Genomic DNA, 18,045 nt, shown 5'->3' on the forward strand with positions numbered 1-18,045 from the left:
GGAAAAATTGGGAACGATTTTCAGCGCCCTTGTCGTTGTTCCCGAAAAAGGCGAACTAAGCGCGACGACGTAGACGCTGCGCGAAATTCAAACTATCCCAAGACCCGCAAGGCGTTTCGATATCCCTCGGCACCGCTCGGCTCTATTCGACTTTGCTGATCATTCCCTAAAATGGCGGCTGTGTTGGACGAAGTCGGCAAATCCGCCGAGAAACTCGTGAACGAGGAGAAGGACGAGATCGTCGACGGCGAGGATAAGTCCGGGGCGGCAGAGGCCTCGAAGAAGAAGAAGAAGAAGAAAAAGAAGAAGAAGGCCGGTGCGTTCTGTTCGAGCATTCCCTGCAAGAAATCGAACCCGTGTTCCGGGTGCCGCGCCTCGGTTTTTCGCGGCACGCGGTCTCCCTTGCCTTGACTTAAAAATGCATTTCTAAGCTCACTTGGCAATTTCACGACTTCTAAACGGGTCGCCTTAAACGCTCAGCTCATTTGCATTTTTTGCGGTATATTATGTGGAAATGCGTCTTATATTTAGGCATAATGTTTAAAACTGCATCCATTCTGTTAAGTTTTATATAAGGTATTTTTGTATAGGTGCCGGAGAAGCTAGTGCAGATGTACCAGAAGGAGAAGATGATAAAACTAAGGATAATAACGCAGTGGCTGAAGGTATCTTTAACTGTCTACATTTTTTATAATGGCAGTCAGGCTAAAATTCACTACTAATTGATTGAAATTTTTAGGTGTTACAGAGGTGACTGAAAACAATGGCGAAAATGAGGAAGCCAAAAAGAAAAAGAAGAAGAAACGTAAGCCCAAAGATAAAGGAGGTGTTAAACAGCAGACGGATCCACCAACTATTCCTGTGTCGGAATTATTCCCGGACGGCAATTTTCCAGTGGGTCAAGTAATGATTCATGGTTCTACTGGGACAGATGACAGAATGGCAAAAATGCGCTTTACAAGCGAAGAAGCTCGTGCTCTGGACAGAATGCACAATGATATTTATAATGAGGCCAGGCAAGCAGCTGAGGCACACCGGCAAACTAGGAAGCATATTATGAAATGGGTATATAAATTATTGTAAAAATATAAATTTTTAAGTTCCACATAAATTACATAAAATTTAATAGCGGAATAGAACTGAAAAATAAAATTATTTTAATTGATAACTCTTAGTATAAATTATACAGTTTTGCAAATTATTTATTTAATAACGAATTTTGCAGATCAAGCCAGGAATGACTATGATAGAGATTTGTAATGAGCTAGAAGATACAGCACGGAAATTAATTGGAGAGGATGGCCTTTTAGCTGGACTGGCGTTTCCAACTGGTTGTTCCCGCAACCATTGTGCTGCTCATTATACCCCGAATGCTGGCGATCCGACCGTTCTCGAGTACGATGACGTTACTAAGATCGACTTTGGTACTCATATCAACGGGCGTATTATCGATTGCGCGTTTACTTTAACGTTTAATCCTAAGTACGATAAGCTGATTGAGGCTGTTCGCGATGCCACTAATACCGGCATCAAAGCCGCCGGCATTGATGTGCAATTATGCGATGTCGGTGCTGCTATTCAAGAAGTTATGGAGTCGTACGAGGTGGAATTGGATGGCAAGACGTATCCGGTATGAAATACAAAATCTTCTTGTAATATACATTACTGTTTAAAAAATATTTAAAAACAAAAATTAATATTAAAACTAGCAAATATAATTATAAGGATCTAATGAATAAATTAAATTCTTTGTAGGTGAAATCAATTAGGAATTTGAATGGTCATTCGATCTCGCCTTATCGCATACACGCAGGGAAGACTGTACCGATAGTTAGAGGTGGCGAAGCAATCCGAATGGAAGAAAACGAATTTTATGCGATTGAAACTTTTGGATCTACTGGTAGAGGTGTGGTTCACGATGACATGGAATGTTCGCATTACATGAAGAGTTTTGATGCTGGATTTGTGCCATTAAGATTGCAAAGTAGCAAGTCTCTTCTCAATACTATCAATAAACATTTCGGTAAGAAGGCCAAAAAAATACTCGATTGACATAAAAATAAATTAAAATAAATTAATTGTAGCGTAATATCAATATTTAAACCATCGCTATTTTATCGATGTTCACGTTTCAGGTACTTTGGCTTTCTGTAAACGTTGGTTGGATCGCGTCGGTTGCACCAAGTACCAAATGGCGTTAAAGGATCTCTGCGAGAAAGGCGCCGTAGAAGCGTATCCGCCGTTGGTTGATGTCAAGGGCTGTTACACTGCTCAGTTTGAGCATACACTTGTTCTACGTCCCACATGTAAAGAAGTAATTTCCCGCGGTGACGATTACTAAATCGGCCGTTGTTTTATGTGAATTATTATCAAATGTCAAGATGTATTTCAATCTCAATGTAACATCATTGTAAAAGCATCGTATATCGCATTGTTCGAGGCAAAAAAAAAAGAATTATTGTAATACGTTAGTAACGTGGCATTTGTAAATGTGATGTATTATGCATAATTTTATTTTTCCTTAATCGTTATGAAATATCGCAGCAATATAATAATGACAAAAAAACATAAAATATCATCGAACGTTTTCGTACATGTCGTTTAGGTGATATCCATTAGGTATTTGAATAGTCATTTGATTACATCTTGTCGCATACGTGAAAAACTATGTCGATAATTAAAAGCGACGTAACCCAAATGGAAGAAAATTAATGTGATTAGAGATTTTAATTTTTTTTTAATTTTTACATTTATATGCTCCGAAAAATGAATTTATATTTGCTGTTATATTTCTTACGTTTTTTTTTTTTTATTACTGGTTTCTTACATGTTGGAAAATGACGGGATTGGTATTTAGTGTTGAATAAAATAAATTACACTATTCCATAAAATTGTCTGCAAATGTACTTCGTAATTTACATTTACGTTGATTATTAATCTGAGCTCTCTTGTCGTCATTTTTCATCTTTTTTTTATTTTTTAAATATTTTTTTTATTACGAGTAACGCGCTATAAGTTAAATATGTGAATTGAACTTTGCTCTTTCTTTCAACATCCTTGCAAGGTAAGTATGTGTGAATTTAATAAACATATTAATGAAGATACGAAGAGCCAGTATAATAACGTTTCCTTTACTCGAAAGCGGATTAACCTCTCTTTTACTAATGAGATTACAAAACGTACACATTCTTGAGATAATGATATCTTGGTCAAAATTTTTATTTTGTCATAAATTTCAAATGCGTTTATTCTATCTTAAAAAATTAGCGGGTCATGATCAGGCATCGCGTTTACTTCTTGAATCTCGATCGGATGATCAATTTCATCTTCTACATTGACGATTAATATGTAACTACCTAGCATAATGGTTGAAAATCTTCATGAAAACTTACCTTGTTAACGAGTAAGGAAGAACAAATAGGAATAGATTAATTCAATTAACGTGAAATATTACAACCTGTCTATAATTTTTTTACGTATCATTGTATTATATAGTACAATGATGTTATATCGTAACTATAAATTCACCACTTTGGTGTTATTATTATATCGTACGTTACATTTTTTCTATGCTGCAACTATTTAAACATAATTAATCATCAAATAGATTTATCAGTTGTTAATTTTTTCCTTTTTTACAAGTTCCTTTACGCTTATTTACACAAAAGATTCATGTTCGACCACCAGAATATGTGGCTCCGTGCCGCGCGGAAGCTTGTATTCGGCCACCCGCGAAACTTGGATTATTTAGCTTGTATCTGGCGACCTGCTCGGGATAAACGCTTACAGACGGTCGGCACGGGTATCACGACGTTCTGTGGACCGTATAAGTCCGCCGGGAATTGATAATAACATTATTTATTGAGTTTTTTCGCGAATTGAATCGAGCCCGGCGTACGTACCGGGGTCGCGCGTCGCACGGAACCGCGTAAAAATCACAGTAATTCGCACGGTAACGTGTTAAAATGGATACCGCGCGAAAGCGGCTACTTGCTTCTACGATTCCGGACAGCAAAAGCACAGGCTTCATTATGCAAATTATTGTTTAAACAACGAACAATTGTCGAGCACTCTTTCATTCCCGGCGGCTTGCTACCTGCAAGATTGGAAGGGTCTCTCTCCATGGTACGCGCTCACGGTACAAGCGTGCGCGCTCGGCGGCCGCTCGAGAAATAGCGTCGTCTGTGAGCGTTTAGAACGAACGTTTATATTTGTACTTCGGTTTTGAACGACTGCACATCTCTCGCATATATATCGCCATGGAGGATAAAAACGCGTCTGGTAATGCCGCGGCTACGGAAGGCGCGGCGGCCGCATCTCCTGCGAAGAAGACCGCGAAGTCGAAGGCTAAGACCCAGCGACCGAAATCAACGCATCCGCCAACCTCGGAGATGGTCACGTCTGCCATTAAAGAGCTGAAGGATCGCAAGGGCTCGTCCGTGCAGGCTATCAAGAAATACATCGCTTCGACTTACAAGGTTGATGGCGAAAAGTTCGCACCCTTCATCAAGAGATACCTGAGGGCGGCGGTAACGTCCGGTGCTGTGGTACAGACCAAGGGAAAGGGAGCATCAGGCTCGTTCAAGCTCTCCACGACTGGCAAACCCGTCACGAAAGCTAAAGTGAAGCGCGCAGCGCAGAAGCCCGCCACGGAGACCAAGAAAGCCGCCGAGAAGAAACCAGCAAAGAAGGCGCCTGCAACGAAAAAGGCTGCCGAGACTAAGAAGACGGCTGAAAAGAAGTCTGCATCTCCAAAGAAAACTGCTAAGACAGCAGCGTCGAAGAAGGTCGAAGCTGCGGCCAAGCAGAAGGCTGCCGCGCAAACGAAAAATCTATCCAAAACCAAAAAGGCTACCAAAGCTCCAGCAGCGAAAACCAAAACGCCCAAACCAAAAACAACCAAGGCAGCAGCTACGAAAACCACGAAAGCAGCAAAGAAATAATTTTCTGATCTTACGTTTAATAGAAAACTGGCCCTTTTCAGGGCCCCAATTACCTTTATATAATTGAACATTCTCCTTGCAGGTATCCCCATCCACCTATTTATTGTAGATTAGAATTATGTTTAGATATTGATTTTTTTTGTAATAAATTTTTCTATTTAATATATTAAATATTTATAGATCGTTTAAAGTAAAAAGAAAAAAAAAACTTGGATTATTTTAAGTTTGATCTCATTAACTTTACATTTTATGTGTCAGTTTTGCAGGCTTTTTTTAACCTAGTAAATCACGCATCGATTATTTGTTTAGATATTTATAAAATATTCCTGAGTAAGTAAAATAAAATGACAAAGCGTCCGTTTATTAAATGAGTGACAAATATATCTTCAATATTAAATCTGGAACATGAGAGTAATTAGGTTAGTAAATCATCTGTTTTATAAATGGTTCATTTTTGTCTTAATATTCGATTAGAGTAATTAGACAGCATTTAATATTCGATTAAAAATTGAAGAAAGGAGATAGAACATTGCATGCAATTCCTATTTCTCTTAAAATAAAAAAGATAAAGCATTCACAATATCCTCCAGATGTTCAAAGCTCTCTAAATACAGTTATCCTACAGGATCATTTTTAACATGAACGTTTTTGCACAGGCTTATCATCATCAAATTCACTGGTCATAGAAACATTTACTTCGTTAATTGCGCTAGTTTGTACTTAATATTTTTTTTTCTTATATCAAAAATCGAACAGCTATTATACATCCTAAAAACATGGAGAAATTATTCGATCACTACATTGGAATTATTGTAGTCCTTTAAGAGTAATTTAGGTTAACTGACTCAAGTATCAAGATATTCCTACCAAAGGTCTTCTTCTTTACTTGTTAATATTGCACATTAGAGACAATGTTAGCGATATAAACAACAATTTCAGTTATCATATTCTAACCTAAGCCTATAGCAATTGGAATCAGTAGCAGTACTACATACTGAACAGTGCAACGTGTTTCTCAATTTGTTCAGTAATATTTCATGTAAAGTTTATATTGTAGAAAATGTAGACAACGTCTCTGATGCATACGCAATCAAGTAATATTATTGTGAAGTAGCAGCAGCTTTTAATGTATCTCTGATAATTAATTTGCATCTCCAGCCATGTGTATATCCTAGTGATGTATTATAATTCGGTCAACATACATATATTATAGCAGTAGTCTGATTTATCGGTCTGAATTGATAAAACCGACGAGGTCTCAGGCTTACTGACGACTGGTTTTATTTTATCAGTGGCATGGGTCGTTATCAACGTTGAGTAAGAGAAGGTGATAAGTCAGATTACTGTGGTAGGTCAGACAGATCACTATCAAATTACTCTAATTATTTTTAATACGTTCTGTAACGTGTAAAAAAAAATGTGCAAATGCAACGAGAACGCATTTTTAGAATAAAACGATTAATTTTAAACATAATTGCGTGGCAGGTGAATTTATAGTCAATAAAATTTTATTCTGTAAAAAAATTGGCGTTAAGAATAAAGGAATTAACTGTTAATTGTTGCCGGTTTTCTGTGACGCTAATTAGTTCTCTCGCTTGGTTACAAGACTTGCTCGAACAGGAGTTTTAAAACGACAACGATACTGGAAGCTCTGAAATGACAATTGATCTGTTTCTCGGCAAGAGTGACGAATGGAAAGAAGGATGGTTAATCGTCTTTTTAGTTCTTTCACTTGCAGTCGACGATTCAACAATCGCCAAAAGACGAGACGTCTTACAACGTAAGAAAGACGAGGATGAAAAATTTATGACTCTGCTAAAAAAAAGATTATTTAGACCAGCTCTCGGAAATCTGTCACGTCGAGGGACCGTAAATTAAATTTATGGCCTTTCGAACTAGCCACTTAAGGGATCATCATTTATTCGGAAATCGAATGCCGAGCTTGGCGGCAGTATTTTTTTTTCCAGACGCTCGCACTCGGCATCGAGGATTATTTGCGAGAATTTATGTAGTTCAGGCATATTCGGGTACCCATCTTTGCAAGACGAGCAGCGTCCAATCGACGATCGAGCCTATTCGTTGTCTCACTTTTTTTCCGCGGTTGTCTCTTTCTCTCTAAGGGTCGAAATCTCTAATGGTCACTTCAGTCCACTTCAGTCTAATTGCGGAAGCTCGGGCGTGAAGACGTGCTTCTAATCGCTCCGCAATTACGCGTTTTTTCGACCGCGGATAGGAAGCGTCGCATACGAATGAGTGTCGACGTTGTCGACTCGGGATCGAACGATCATTTTCAGCACCCGTGTCATTCTTTTCGTTATTTTGTGTTTCGGTTTGCGCTTCGGAAAAGTGCTTCGAAAGGAAAAGGTTATGTCTTGGACAGAGGGCACGGAGCGTCCGACGTGAATTTCGTCGCGTATTACTCGGGCATTTTCGATTACCGGCACCCATTAAAATTTTCATCGGCAGGTTCCGGTAACCGCCATGTTGGAGTGAGAGATTCGCGTCTCGTCCGTTCTCTCTTCATCGCGGCTGGAATCCTCATCCCATTTCGAGCAGCTGATTTTCGAGGAACTTAAGAAAGACAAAATACGCGAGGAACACTTCGTATCGCGACCCGTCTCATTCGCCGTTCGTCGCTAGTTCTCGGCATCGTTCGTCGGCATCGAAGGATCAAGAGTGACCTCGCTTTACGCGAGCAACGCTACGGATATCGAGAGTGAAAATTTACACAAGAAATGATCGTTCGTCGCGCGTCTTAATTTTAATCGTAAGAAATCGCCGCGATAATCCACCGTCATTCTTCCGGTCGTTCGTCTCTCGAGTGAGTGTTTGTGATCAGTGATCGTGATTATAAAAAAAAGCAGAGCAGTGTGATATAGTTCAAAGTGCTACAACACGTCGGAATCACGGTGGGATTACGTCGGGATCACGTCGGGATAATCCAGGAAACTACCGCGGATAGAAGGAAGGAAGGAAGGAAGGAAGGAAGGAGGGAAGGAGGGAAGGACGGAAAAACGGACGGACGGAAGCCTGGACAATAACCTAACCCTACCGGAAGACACCAATGTAAGTACACGGCAGCACGCCGTAGATCAATTAGTCATAATTATCTTAAAAAAATTAATTAAATTAATTAACGTCCGAATTCAATAACGCGCGCGAGGCGCGCGTTCTATAATCTTTAATTGGTATAAAAAAAAGAAAAATTATATATACTAAGCACGACGACAACGTTCTCAGAGTCGGTAAAATCTTTTAACGCGGAAGCTCAAGAATATTGACTGCCTTCGGCAAGGAAATTTATTCTTATGCGCTTCGGAACTGCACAAGCAGCAGGGAAATATAATCGTCGAATGGCGCATTGCTCTAATTACCATGCGCATCATTGGTGAACGGAGGCTCGAAGGTCATCTTTGTGCGAGAGCGATGAACCTCGGACGCATTACCTTCGTGAAAAATGAACGGCCGTACACGCGATCGCTCTCCAGTTCGGATTGTTTCTCATTGTTACAGCTTGGATATAATAATTTTAAAAAATGCCGTAAAGATATTTCTTTTTATCGGACATACGCGGATTGAAAATAACTCGCGATTATCTAACTTTTAAATCTTCAGCATGGACAAAAAAAGAAATACTTTATGAAGTTTTTAAGAGAGTGATATTTAGTGACGTAAGATTTTGACATAGAAATAAATCCGAAGGACATAGAGCCTTGACCGCAATTATAAGAACTGCGAAAGAAACTTCTTTTGGTGTCTTGCAACATTTTTTCTCTTGCCTCTCGCTACGCTTTCTTCCAGAAAAAAAAAAAAGAAACTATATTCATACAATTAATTCTTTATACAAAATGTGTAGAATGTAAAGTTCTGTTTGCCCATCAAAAATATCTCACACATAGTTCTGTATATGTACTGTTTAAATCGGAAAGTAATTTCATGATTCATCTCAACAAGTAATGTAGCCGAGTAAAAATCCAACTTAAAAAAAAAAAAAAGAAAGGGAAAAAAAAGAAGTGGTTAGGATGAGTCGTAAATAGAATCATCCTTTCATTTTTATAGACGAAGCGTTTTTTATACAGCGATTTTAAGACTGAGCTCGCTCGCGAATTTTACTCAGCCGCTCTCTGCCAGCTGGTTGGGTTCTTTGTTCGCACGCTCGTTGAGCAAGAGAACGAAGGAAACGGGCGCGCGGCGGAAAACTCGTCAATGCCATCGAGTTGACGTGCAAGCGTGTGCGTCCCGCGTCGTGGCGCGTATGTAATCGGCCCCGGACTTTACGCGGCCGATCCCGTCTCGACGTTACACCGGCGCCGCCGGTCTCCAAAGAGCCGAAAGAAAGGGAAAGTCCGCCGTAAACCGGCTACGAACTTTAGCGCTCTCAGTCCACGGAAAGCGAGCGCGCGCCCGCTCGCGTCGCGCGTCATCTCGTGTAACACGCGAGCGAGAAGAGCGGCGACGTCGTTTTGGAGTTTTAAGTACAGGGCGTGAAAAAGAAAGGAAGAAGAGGAAGAAAACGAAACCACCGGAGTGCGTGCGTACGTGCGTATGCCAGCTCGCAGGAAGTTGTCCCGCCGGCGCATGTCCGCGTCGTGTCGTTCGTCACGGATGCATCTCTCGGTGCACGCCGCTCGAGAGGATAAGAGCGCGCGTCGCGTTTTCGTCTGATGCGATGCGGCCTGCCGCGAATACCGCGACGCGGACTTTGCAAACTGTCGGAATAGCGGAAGGTAGGCTGGAGGAGGATGTGATCCTCCTTATCAGAGCACGCTTGTGTGCCTCGCTGAATCTTTTCTGGTCGGAACTCTTTGCTTAAGCCTTTTGTTAAATTAAACTTTGGAACGAACTGGGTAAAACTAAGCTCGAACAACGTCACTGAAGATGTCATTAAGTCCACTGTCTTCGTCTTTTTATCGTCTTTGTTCGTACCGCTTATACTTCTCTTTGGAATCACGATTTCTAAATGTTAATTATTTATACCGCTCGGCGCACTTTAACGCGGGTAAATGCAAGTCCGTCTGCACGTCGAGACGTTCGCTCGCGAAAATTATCGGCCCCGATCTCTTCGCTGGACGTGCATTCTCACGATAGATTCGTCGCAAGTAAAAGGTGATTTGACGTAAGCGCTTTACGCTTGGTATAAGAGTGTTACGTCGTGGCTGACATAACATCGTGAATTGGTACTCATATTTGAATGTACTGAATCGGTGGTTCTCGCGCAGAAAAATTGTCACGCTAGGTTTGCCTCTCGTTTAATCCATTCGCATAATGAACAACGGGTGACAACTACGTCGCGTTATCTTTTTTTTTTTTCTTTTACTTCGATCGCTTGTCCGAGAGAAAAAAAAACCTCCCGAACGTATTGTAATTACAAAGGACGAGATGCACCGCGCAGGATTACTCGCCGAATTCGTGGTGAACGCTAGGAAAAATAGCGTGTTTCTTATATAATTCGCAATTAATCGAGCCGGTGCGAGACTCGAACCGCTTATCTTGTTACGCTTGATCATTGACATTACATCGCGCGCTTAGATTGCGTTACACGGTGACGTCGCATTGAATGCTAGTATTATATAGCGCTTATGCAATTGTGAAAATTTCACTTTTCTCGATGCAATATGTCTGACGCTATACGGTGCGATCATGCCTCTCGCGATATTACGTGTACGTACGATAGAAATTGCAACCATTCTTCGCGTTAAAAACGATTTTTTTTTTTTTTTTAATTTTCTTTCTTTTTTTTTCTTTCTATTTCTCCCCTTCTTTTCTTCCCTTTTCTCGTGCAATACGGTTTTCTTTCTCTTCGTTAATTTCGCATTGCTTCAGCTTGCTCAATGATTTTGTCACGAGATAAATCTACCACGCGATACAAGGACGATCGTGCCGGTTTCGACAGAACGGGAAAAAGAGAGAGAGAGAGAAAGGCCACGAATTCTAAACGAAGGGTTCTCTCTTACTCTTACAATAGGAATTTGCTTGATATCGTTAAATTTATTCCGACGTTATAGGTACGATAAATTTCAGATTTTATTTCTAATTTAACGAGTTATACAATTTTTTTTTTTTTAGACTGTTGTAAATAAAAATTTTAAAAAATAATAAAATCAAGTATTAATAGATTCTTAGCTTGTATTTAAAAAGGAATTTGGGAGAGGCCGGTATGTAAAATTTTTTCACTATTTTGTGCGAGTAATTTTGAAATTATGCAATTATTACGACTTGCGAAATCTTTGCATAATTAGCAATCAAAGTAGTGCACAGTGGTTGACGCAACAACTCCGCACATCATTTTCTGCTACGTTTGGTTAGATAACGCGGCGTTCCTAGCGTGTGCGTTTTAATTTGTTTTACAAATGTAAGTAGATACAGTTTCAATTAATTGATACATTAGTAGCATACAGAAAAAAAAAATATATATATATATATATAGCAATATCAATTACGTAGCGCGCTTTAATTTATATCTTTACACTCGAATTATCTCGTAGAGATAGTGGAAGAAGATAAGATTTCGAAGCGTGGCGTTTTCTTTGTATCGAGTTCTCTTTTTCTGCTGTATCGTTCCACGTCGTGGTATATACGCCGTCGAGGAAAGGGCACGAAGTGGTTGAAAAGATTTTCTTTGCTTTCAGCACGTCCCTCGGAATGTGCCGGCGATGAAAGACCGAGCATGATCGGGGAGTGCTTCACCTTCGTAAAACCGGATAGCTCGGAACACGAGTGCCTCGCTGCCATTCGTGTTTTTACGCCTGTGCGGTCGACCTCTTGACCGGCCGAGGATCATAATGCTAGAGCCGGTTCTGGGAACGTTGTCGATCTGGTGGCTGGTGATATACGCCAACATATTGCTGCTACTGTCACCGCTGGTCCTGCTGATGATCGTCTTCCTCCCGAATTTTCCGATCTTGCTGCTGCGACGAATCTGCTACATACCGATCGAGTCGATCTGACTAAAATCGAGCCGCCGGGTCGAATTTCGGATCTGAAATCGGTCAGGAAACGCGATTGCAACCGACGCGGCCTGTCGTTACGTTGTACGAAACTCACGGCATATAATATTTAGAGCAGCTTTTGTAACACTGTAGCGCACAGTAATTCTGCACGTCCGAGTACAATCAAAATGCATGCTCGAGCAATCGCGCGCCTCGCCGATACCGCCGGAGGTTTCACTTGCTCACGTAGTTTTAAGATATTTATACGTTCGAATATTATCACAGTTTTTAATGGCAATGCGCTGGCGCTTGGTGGTTACACCGTCCCGGCCGCAACGACCCGAAAAGCCCGGCGGGAGGTTGTCGGGTGTATTGACACAGGCATATACGACGGAGTGACTAAACGCGCATTCGTTTAAATAAAGAATAGGCGCGATGTAGACAGGAATTCGTGCTTTTACATATACACCCTCGTGCTCTCGAGAGCCTAATGACTTTACCGAGCTGGGCGCGATAAATTTCGACGTGACGCTCTTGCTGAAAAAAAAAAAAGAGAGCCCGGCCGACGTGCGCGCACAGAATTTCGGACGTTACGGTCTTTCCACGATTTACATAAAAATTTCTTTGCCCTCCTGTCTGGCGCGTCTCGTCACTCGTCTCTCGCGTTCGTTCGCATTGTATTAGTAACCACAACGGCGAGCTTGTAACGGAATGTCTTTGCCAAACGAGAAGATATGAAAACTGTGAAATTTTTTATCTCGAGCGCGTATCACGCTCGAGCACGTCCACGTACGTTCGAAATGAGAACGGATTTTCCTGAGAAATACTGAACTTCGTGCGAGTATATATAATTTGTTACGAACGAACGCGTTCGAACGACCGTTGTGCAAAAATGCGATATTGATAACACTCAGAAATAAATTGGTATTACGCGCTGTGCGAAATTGCTGTGCATTTTTTTTTTTTTTTTTTGAGTAACGTACCTTTCGTCGCACGTACATTTCCGTGTGCGCCGCTCAAGGACTGGCGTTCAAGTGCACGGCAGTTATCATTAAGATCCATAATTAGAAGGCAAATTGAGACACCAAGGTGAACTACTTTGTGCGACGGACGAAATCGATGCATTATTATCGAGCTATTTATGAGCCTGTAACTGGTAGCGCTGGGAAGACGAACGATTACGTACGTGCTACTTTATTTTCCGATTGAGCGAGGAGCACCTCGCAGATAAGAACACGGGAAAATGAGACTCGCAGTATTGATTACTACGTCAGAAATGATGGACAATGGTCTACAATATTAAAACATAGTTCTTAATAGAATTGGTTTTTTTTTTTACGTCTATATGTAAACTTGATCGTAAATATCATGCACGTAATGGCGATACTCAAGAAACCCGAAGAATTTCAAGCGATTAAAATATAAATAACACTTCTGTCTTTTTTTCGCTCTTCTGCACAATCTGTCGCGGCGGAAGACACGTTTAGAGGCCTCGTGAACGCATCGTGCGTTCGGCAGAGTTTTGTAAAACGGTGGCGCTTAAATATTTAATCGTCCGAGCGTACAGGCTCTTTTAAAAGCGACGTTCCTGAAGAAGTTCTTTCGGCGATCCATCGTCTCTTACAGCTGCACTCGGATCGCATCGGCGAAAGAGGCGTATCACAAACGGCTGTCCTTCTACAGTTCTTACCGTGTGATATAGGCTCGCCCCGAAGTTGGACATTATAGTAGCGATCGGAGAGTACTTTCGCCGAGAGCCGCCCGTAGTGGGGGAGGTGGGACTTGAACCCTGGAACCCCATGGGCCATATATACAACGAGCCCATGCAGCGCTCTTGCTACTTGTGGTGTCAGCTTCTCGCAGATTCCCCGTTCGTGCAAGAAACGCGCAGGAGAGAGAAGCTGATAAAACGCGACGCGAAGGTGAGTACACGAAGCCGGGAAACCCGCGCCTCACCGCGAACGACGACGGGACCGAAAATGAGTCGATTCGAGAAGGTGAACGTGACCGTGGGCCTATCGAAGGTAGGAAGTGATACGTGCAACCGATACGCCGTGAAGCCGCGAATGCTGATGAGGTGATTCCACTTGCACTGGTGCAATGTCACGCGTCTCTTGCGATCTCACGCGTCTCGTTAACTAACGGGCTCGCCATATCTCGAGGCCGGCATGCTTCGGTCATATCTCTCAACCCTTTCTGCCCGGCGTTTATTTCCTGTTGACTTTACGTTGCGGCGAAAGAGCGTTCTCCGTACGTTCGCTCGCTCAATATGCGTCTTCGATAATGGAATACAAATCTGCAGCGGACGTCGTAAAACCTCGCTAAGAATTTTTCTCGTGGCAAAAATGAAAAGAATTAAGCTGTGGTTTCATGGTATTGATGACTGTATTTTAATTTTGGCTACGCGCCGATTAAGAAAAAAATTTTGTTAAAGATGTTATATCGACGATAAAAAATGTGGCGCGGTAGAGAAAGTCGAATCAGCGCTTCGACATTATTTCTCTTCGAGGCTTTGTAACGCTTCGCCGGCTACATTACTCTGAGAGCTTGAACTTCAAACACGACAGGAATTCAGATGCGATAATTCAATCGCGAGTACACGCCTGTGAGCACGGGCGGGGTAACATTCCGCGCACGTGTGTCTCTTGGATCGTTTGTATGCAGAGTTTTGCGCGTTCACACGTGAAGCACTTGCGCCACCGATGTCGCTTACTTTTCTTGAAACAATAATGGTGTCAGTCACTACCACGGAAGTTTTCATCTTTTATTTCCTATTTAGTATCTGTACTTATTTTTAAAAAATTCACATTGCAATAAAATTGCGCGTCAAATATATTCGCCACACAAAATCTTTTTTTATTTACGCGTGAAACCTTTATTAAAAATTGACGAAAAAGATCTCCTGGAATTAATAAAAGTATTTCTTTTTCTTTCAGATGAAGCTGTTGATTTTCTGCGTACTGACCACCGTCGCACATGGCTCGCCAGGTCTTCTCAAGGTGCCAAAGGTGTACAACGCCGTGATCACGAGCAATCAAAATCTATCGCCGTCGCGAGCATTCCCTGTGATACAGCCGGTCGTCCATCGAACCGCCGTCGGCTACGTGCCTCCGTTCTATTACACGCAGATAACACCTCATTTTGCCGGGCCGGAGGTGGTGCATTATCCATTGCTTCCCGCCGATAGTAAGGCCACTGTAATCGGGAGAGATCAGGCCCAGGCTCCTTCTTCAGCCTCGCGTCTGGTCGAATCGACGAGCTTCGGCGTCGGAAAGGAGCGCGAAGACGACGCGCCCACCGTCGACAGCTCGAAGGAAAGCAGCCCGAAGAATAGCGACACGGAAAATTCCGCAAAGAAGAGCGAGCAGGTGCCGTTGAGCTTCTACCCGAACTACCAATCCCTCTATTACGAGCCGTACATTTACACGTACAACGGCTTCAATCCGCATCTCGTTCCCGGCACTTACTATGTCGATTATCAGCCTTACGAATCCCTGGAACCGATCCCGGCCACCACGCCGAAGAACGCCGATTCCGGCCACTTGTTACCAGGCTTCCACGACGAGAAGGGCGATCGCTCGAAGAACGACGGGGAAAACGTACCGGACGTGCCGCCGCCACCTCTGCCGACTCCCGTGCCGAAGAAATCATGAAGGCCTCGCGAGATGCAGACACTTCGAACTAAATCGTGATAAATAGACGAAGAAGGAAGCTTTACGAATTTATTTTTTTACGAGTCTTTTTTTACAAATAGGTATGTTTCCTTCTGCTATTTAACTTTTTTTCTTTTTTTTTTTTCTTTTACTTTTTTTGAAAGGATAATAAGTCTGATTTACCGTTCGCTGAAGAATAATTAACGCTCGCTCGAGCACTGCTATGCAATCAATTGGCATTTACTACGTTGGTCACGCCATTACATTGAACTTTGACTGCAATTGCCTGAGCGCATAATGTTCAATCTCCACGATTCAATATGACGATGCAGATATTCGATTAATGAAACGTAGCTATATTAAGTTTACGCTCTGCGCTAATGCGCAATCAGAAAAACCAAGACTCGGATTATTTTCATAATTCACGTAGATATCTTTCGTAGGGAGAGCTTCAAATCCTTGTGATGTATGCGTTAGCTTGTTTCGTACCTTGATATTACTCGCTTAGTATAGAGTAAAACTGTGCGAACGACGCCGTAAACATATTTATTAAAATATTACTTAATTTCTTTTATATTAAAAAAAAAAAAATTATACGCATGTTCCACTTAACGTTACTGGTCTCCTATTTTCACGCGTATTTTAATCAGCCTACTTGTCGCAGGTCTGACCGATTTTTTTAACGCCCCAAACCTTTATTATGTAAGAAAATCCCTCGTTCTTGTAGCCCAGTAGCCTGAGCTTCGCGTGATCGTATCCACGACCGCCGGAATGCAACGTTACTACCGCTCTAGTCTCGTTATATCGCAACGCTTCTACGCAAGTAATACAGACAGGTCCTTGAATGATCACTTCGAAGAAAGCGTCGAGATTCGAAGGGCCCGTTAATCCTAAAAGCAGGTTGTGCTGGTAGACGATCTTCCCCTCGCACGGTCCCCATTGCCGAGTGTTTTTCACGTTCTCCTAAAAAATAAAATTAAGCCAGTCCTGTAAAACGGTGCCGTAACACATTGCGAATCGTGTTTGAGTAATGCGCGGAAGGCGCTAAAAAAATTAGATTTGCCGAATTCTCACGGAAATGTGAGATTAATTTCATTAACGCACGTTGTCAGCTGAAGTGTGATCGTGGTCCCACGGTTCCGTATAATTTTTCGGCCGCGTTTTCGATGGAAAGATGCCGGATAAATTTGCGCACGGCGTGGACGTGTCGAAAAAGTCCAGCGCGTTTCTCTCGATGTTACCGCTGCTTCTCGTTTGAGATAAATCCGCGTCGGATTTGAAGCCGAGATCGATTTCCGGGATGACGCTTCGTCGAGTGTCCAATTCGGTCGGTATTTTGTTGTACCGCGATTCGTTGCTGAATGCCAGATCGGTTTTCGGGGATAGGAGATGAAAAGTCGTGCCGTTCCTCGCCGTCGAGTTCGCGCTAGGGTACACACGTTCGAAATCGAACAAGACGTTGTTGGTTGCCGCTGGCCGATGCTGCGACACGTCGTTGTGTTCCGATCGGGAAGCGGCGTTCGTTCGATTAGCGTATCGCGCATTTATTTCACGCTGCCGAGCGTAATATCTTTCCATGACGGCTCTCCGCTGTGCGTAATAATCGCTGTCGTTTCTTCGCGAAAAGTAGTCGGCAGCGAGGCTCCTTCTCGCCCTATTCGCTTCGCTCGAGGACCTCGGTGAGTTTCTTGTGTTCGTTCTGTACAGCGGGACTCTCGTCAAGTTCCTCGGCAGTCTGTTCGCATCGTCTCTGTAATCGATCACCGTACGGTCGCTCGCATTCAACGAATGAGGCTCCGAAAACGCAATAGACTCTCTCTTGTGCCTGCTCGCGTGTCTCGTGCTCTTTTTCAATATGTAACGTTCGTATTCTTCCGGATGTACGACGTAACGCAGCGACTCCTTGTCCGGGAGGAAATTCTTCTCCTCGGATATCGCCTCGTTAACGCCAAGGTTAAATTTATCATGCGCGTTTCTGCAATTGCCGTTAACGCAACCGCGTGACGCGGCACGCGCCGCACCGTCGTCGGTATATTTGTGCATCACTTTTATGATCACCGGCCCAACTCTGGACTGCTGGTGGGCCGCCCTCGCCGTGGTCCTTCTACGTGGCTTTCGCAGCTTTACCGATTCCGAGAACGAGACGCTCGCGAGAAGTACGAGCACCGCGATCGCCCACAATGTTCCGTTAGGGCGAACGATCATTTTCGTGATGTCGACTAAGCGCGCTCCAAGGAAATCGATGCACTGATGGACTCGAGGAGACTTCTCATCATCTTTGACCCCATTTTATCTCGGATTCCCCGGGGTAAGCGACCTCGACATTTCTTTTGCAACAACGATCGATTTATCGACGCCAAGCCACTCAGCCACTATCCCGCTCTTTGTGAGCCGATATCAAATCAGTCGAATTCTGTCGATTTAACAAATAGCTCTCGCGATATCGTGCGCGATGAAAAATCGGTGGTTCGTTAATAAATTTACAAACTACTTCAAGCAGTTTTTACACGACGTTTGTAA

At 42.7% G+C, this 18,045-nt stretch overlaps 5 protein-coding genes across 5 annotated transcripts in view; 4 read left to right on the forward strand and 1 right to left on the reverse strand.

Moving 5' to 3' along the window:
- The first annotated feature begins 46 nt into the window (after positions 1-46).
- On the forward strand, positions 47-2,891 carry Und (methionyl aminopeptidase und). Its single transcript, XM_070663740.1, has 6 exons — positions 47-316; positions 591-665; positions 740-1,065; positions 1,226-1,630; positions 1,756-2,023; positions 2,136-2,891. The coding sequence occupies exons 1-6, from the start codon at positions 172-174 to the stop codon at positions 2,339-2,341; spliced, it is 1,425 nt and encodes a 474-aa protein (XP_070519841.1). The 5' UTR covers positions 47-171; the 3' UTR covers positions 2,342-2,891.
- Positions 2,892-4,168: 1,277 nt separating this feature from the next.
- On the forward strand, positions 4,169-4,981 carry LOC139106506 (histone H1B-like). The gene has a single exon (XM_070663337.1). It carries the CDS (start codon positions 4,260-4,262, stop codon positions 4,941-4,943), a length of 684 nt encoding a protein of 227 aa, XP_070519438.1. The 5' UTR covers positions 4,169-4,259; the 3' UTR covers positions 4,944-4,981.
- Positions 4,982-9,314: 4,333 nt separating this feature from the next.
- LOC139106515 (uncharacterized) lies at positions 9,315-16,119 on the forward strand. The gene is made up of 3 exons (XM_070663362.1): positions 9,315-9,670; positions 11,573-13,794; positions 14,809-16,119. The coding sequence occupies exons 2-3, from the start codon at positions 13,672-13,674 to the stop codon at positions 15,523-15,525; spliced, it is 840 nt and encodes a 279-aa protein (XP_070519463.1). The 5' UTR covers positions 9,315-9,670; positions 11,573-13,671; the 3' UTR covers positions 15,526-16,119.
- Positions 15,536-18,045, forward strand: part of LOC139106507 (cytosolic carboxypeptidase 1) — a 35,284-nt gene continuing 32,774 nt past the window's right edge. Inside the window, exon 1 of the mRNA XM_070663341.1 lies at positions 15,536-15,626. The gene's annotated coding sequence lies outside the window, so the exon portion shown is untranslated. The remainder of the gene's footprint in view (positions 15,627-18,045) is intronic.
- On the reverse strand, positions 15,581-17,959 carry LOC139106512 (uncharacterized). The gene is made up of 2 exons (XM_070663355.1): positions 16,630-17,959; positions 15,581-16,488 (listed from the first exon to the last, which is right to left on the reverse strand). The coding sequence occupies exons 1-2, from the start codon at positions 17,728-17,730 to the stop codon at positions 16,177-16,179; spliced, it is 1,413 nt and encodes a 470-aa protein (XP_070519456.1). The 5' UTR covers positions 17,731-17,959; the 3' UTR covers positions 15,581-16,176.

Source organism: Cardiocondyla obscurior, linkage group LG11 (genome assembly GCF_019399895.1).
Source record: "Cardiocondyla obscurior isolate alpha-2009 linkage group LG11, Cobs3.1, whole genome shotgun sequence".
Taxonomy (NCBI): domain Eukaryota; kingdom Metazoa; phylum Arthropoda; class Insecta; order Hymenoptera; family Formicidae; genus Cardiocondyla; species Cardiocondyla obscurior.

Excerpts from the sequence above, each read along its gene's own strand:
- Und (XM_070663740.1), top strand. The coding sequence starts at position 172 with ATGGCGGCTGTGTTGGACGAAGTCGGCAAATCCGCCGAGAAACTCGTG. Across the intron at positions 317-590 it reads GAAAAAGAAGAAGAAGGCCG|GTGCCGGAGAAGCTAGTGCA; the intron begins GTGCGTTCTGTT and ends ATTTTTGTATAG. Across the intron at positions 666-739 it reads TAATAACGCAGTGGCTGAAG|GTGTTACAGAGGTGACTGAA; the intron begins GTATCTTTAACT and ends TGAAATTTTTAG.
- LOC139106506 (XM_070663337.1), top strand. The coding sequence starts at position 4,260 with ATGGAGGATAAAAACGCGTCTGGTAATGCCGCGGCTACGGAAGGCGCG.
- LOC139106515 (XM_070663362.1), top strand. The coding sequence starts at position 13,672 with ATGGGCCATATATACAACGAGCCCATGCAGCGCTCTTGCTACTTGTGG. Across the intron at positions 13,795-14,808 it reads TGATAAAACGCGACGCGAAG|ATGAAGCTGTTGATTTTCTG; the intron begins GTGAGTACACGA and ends TTTTTCTTTCAG.
- LOC139106512 (XM_070663355.1), bottom strand. The coding sequence starts at position 17,730 with ATGATCGTTCGCCCTAACGGAACATTGTGGGCGATCGCGGTGCTCGTA. Across the intron at positions 16,489-16,629 it reads ATCACACTTCAGCTGACAAC|GAGAACGTGAAAAACACTCG; the intron begins GTGCGTTAATGA and ends TTTATTTTTTAG.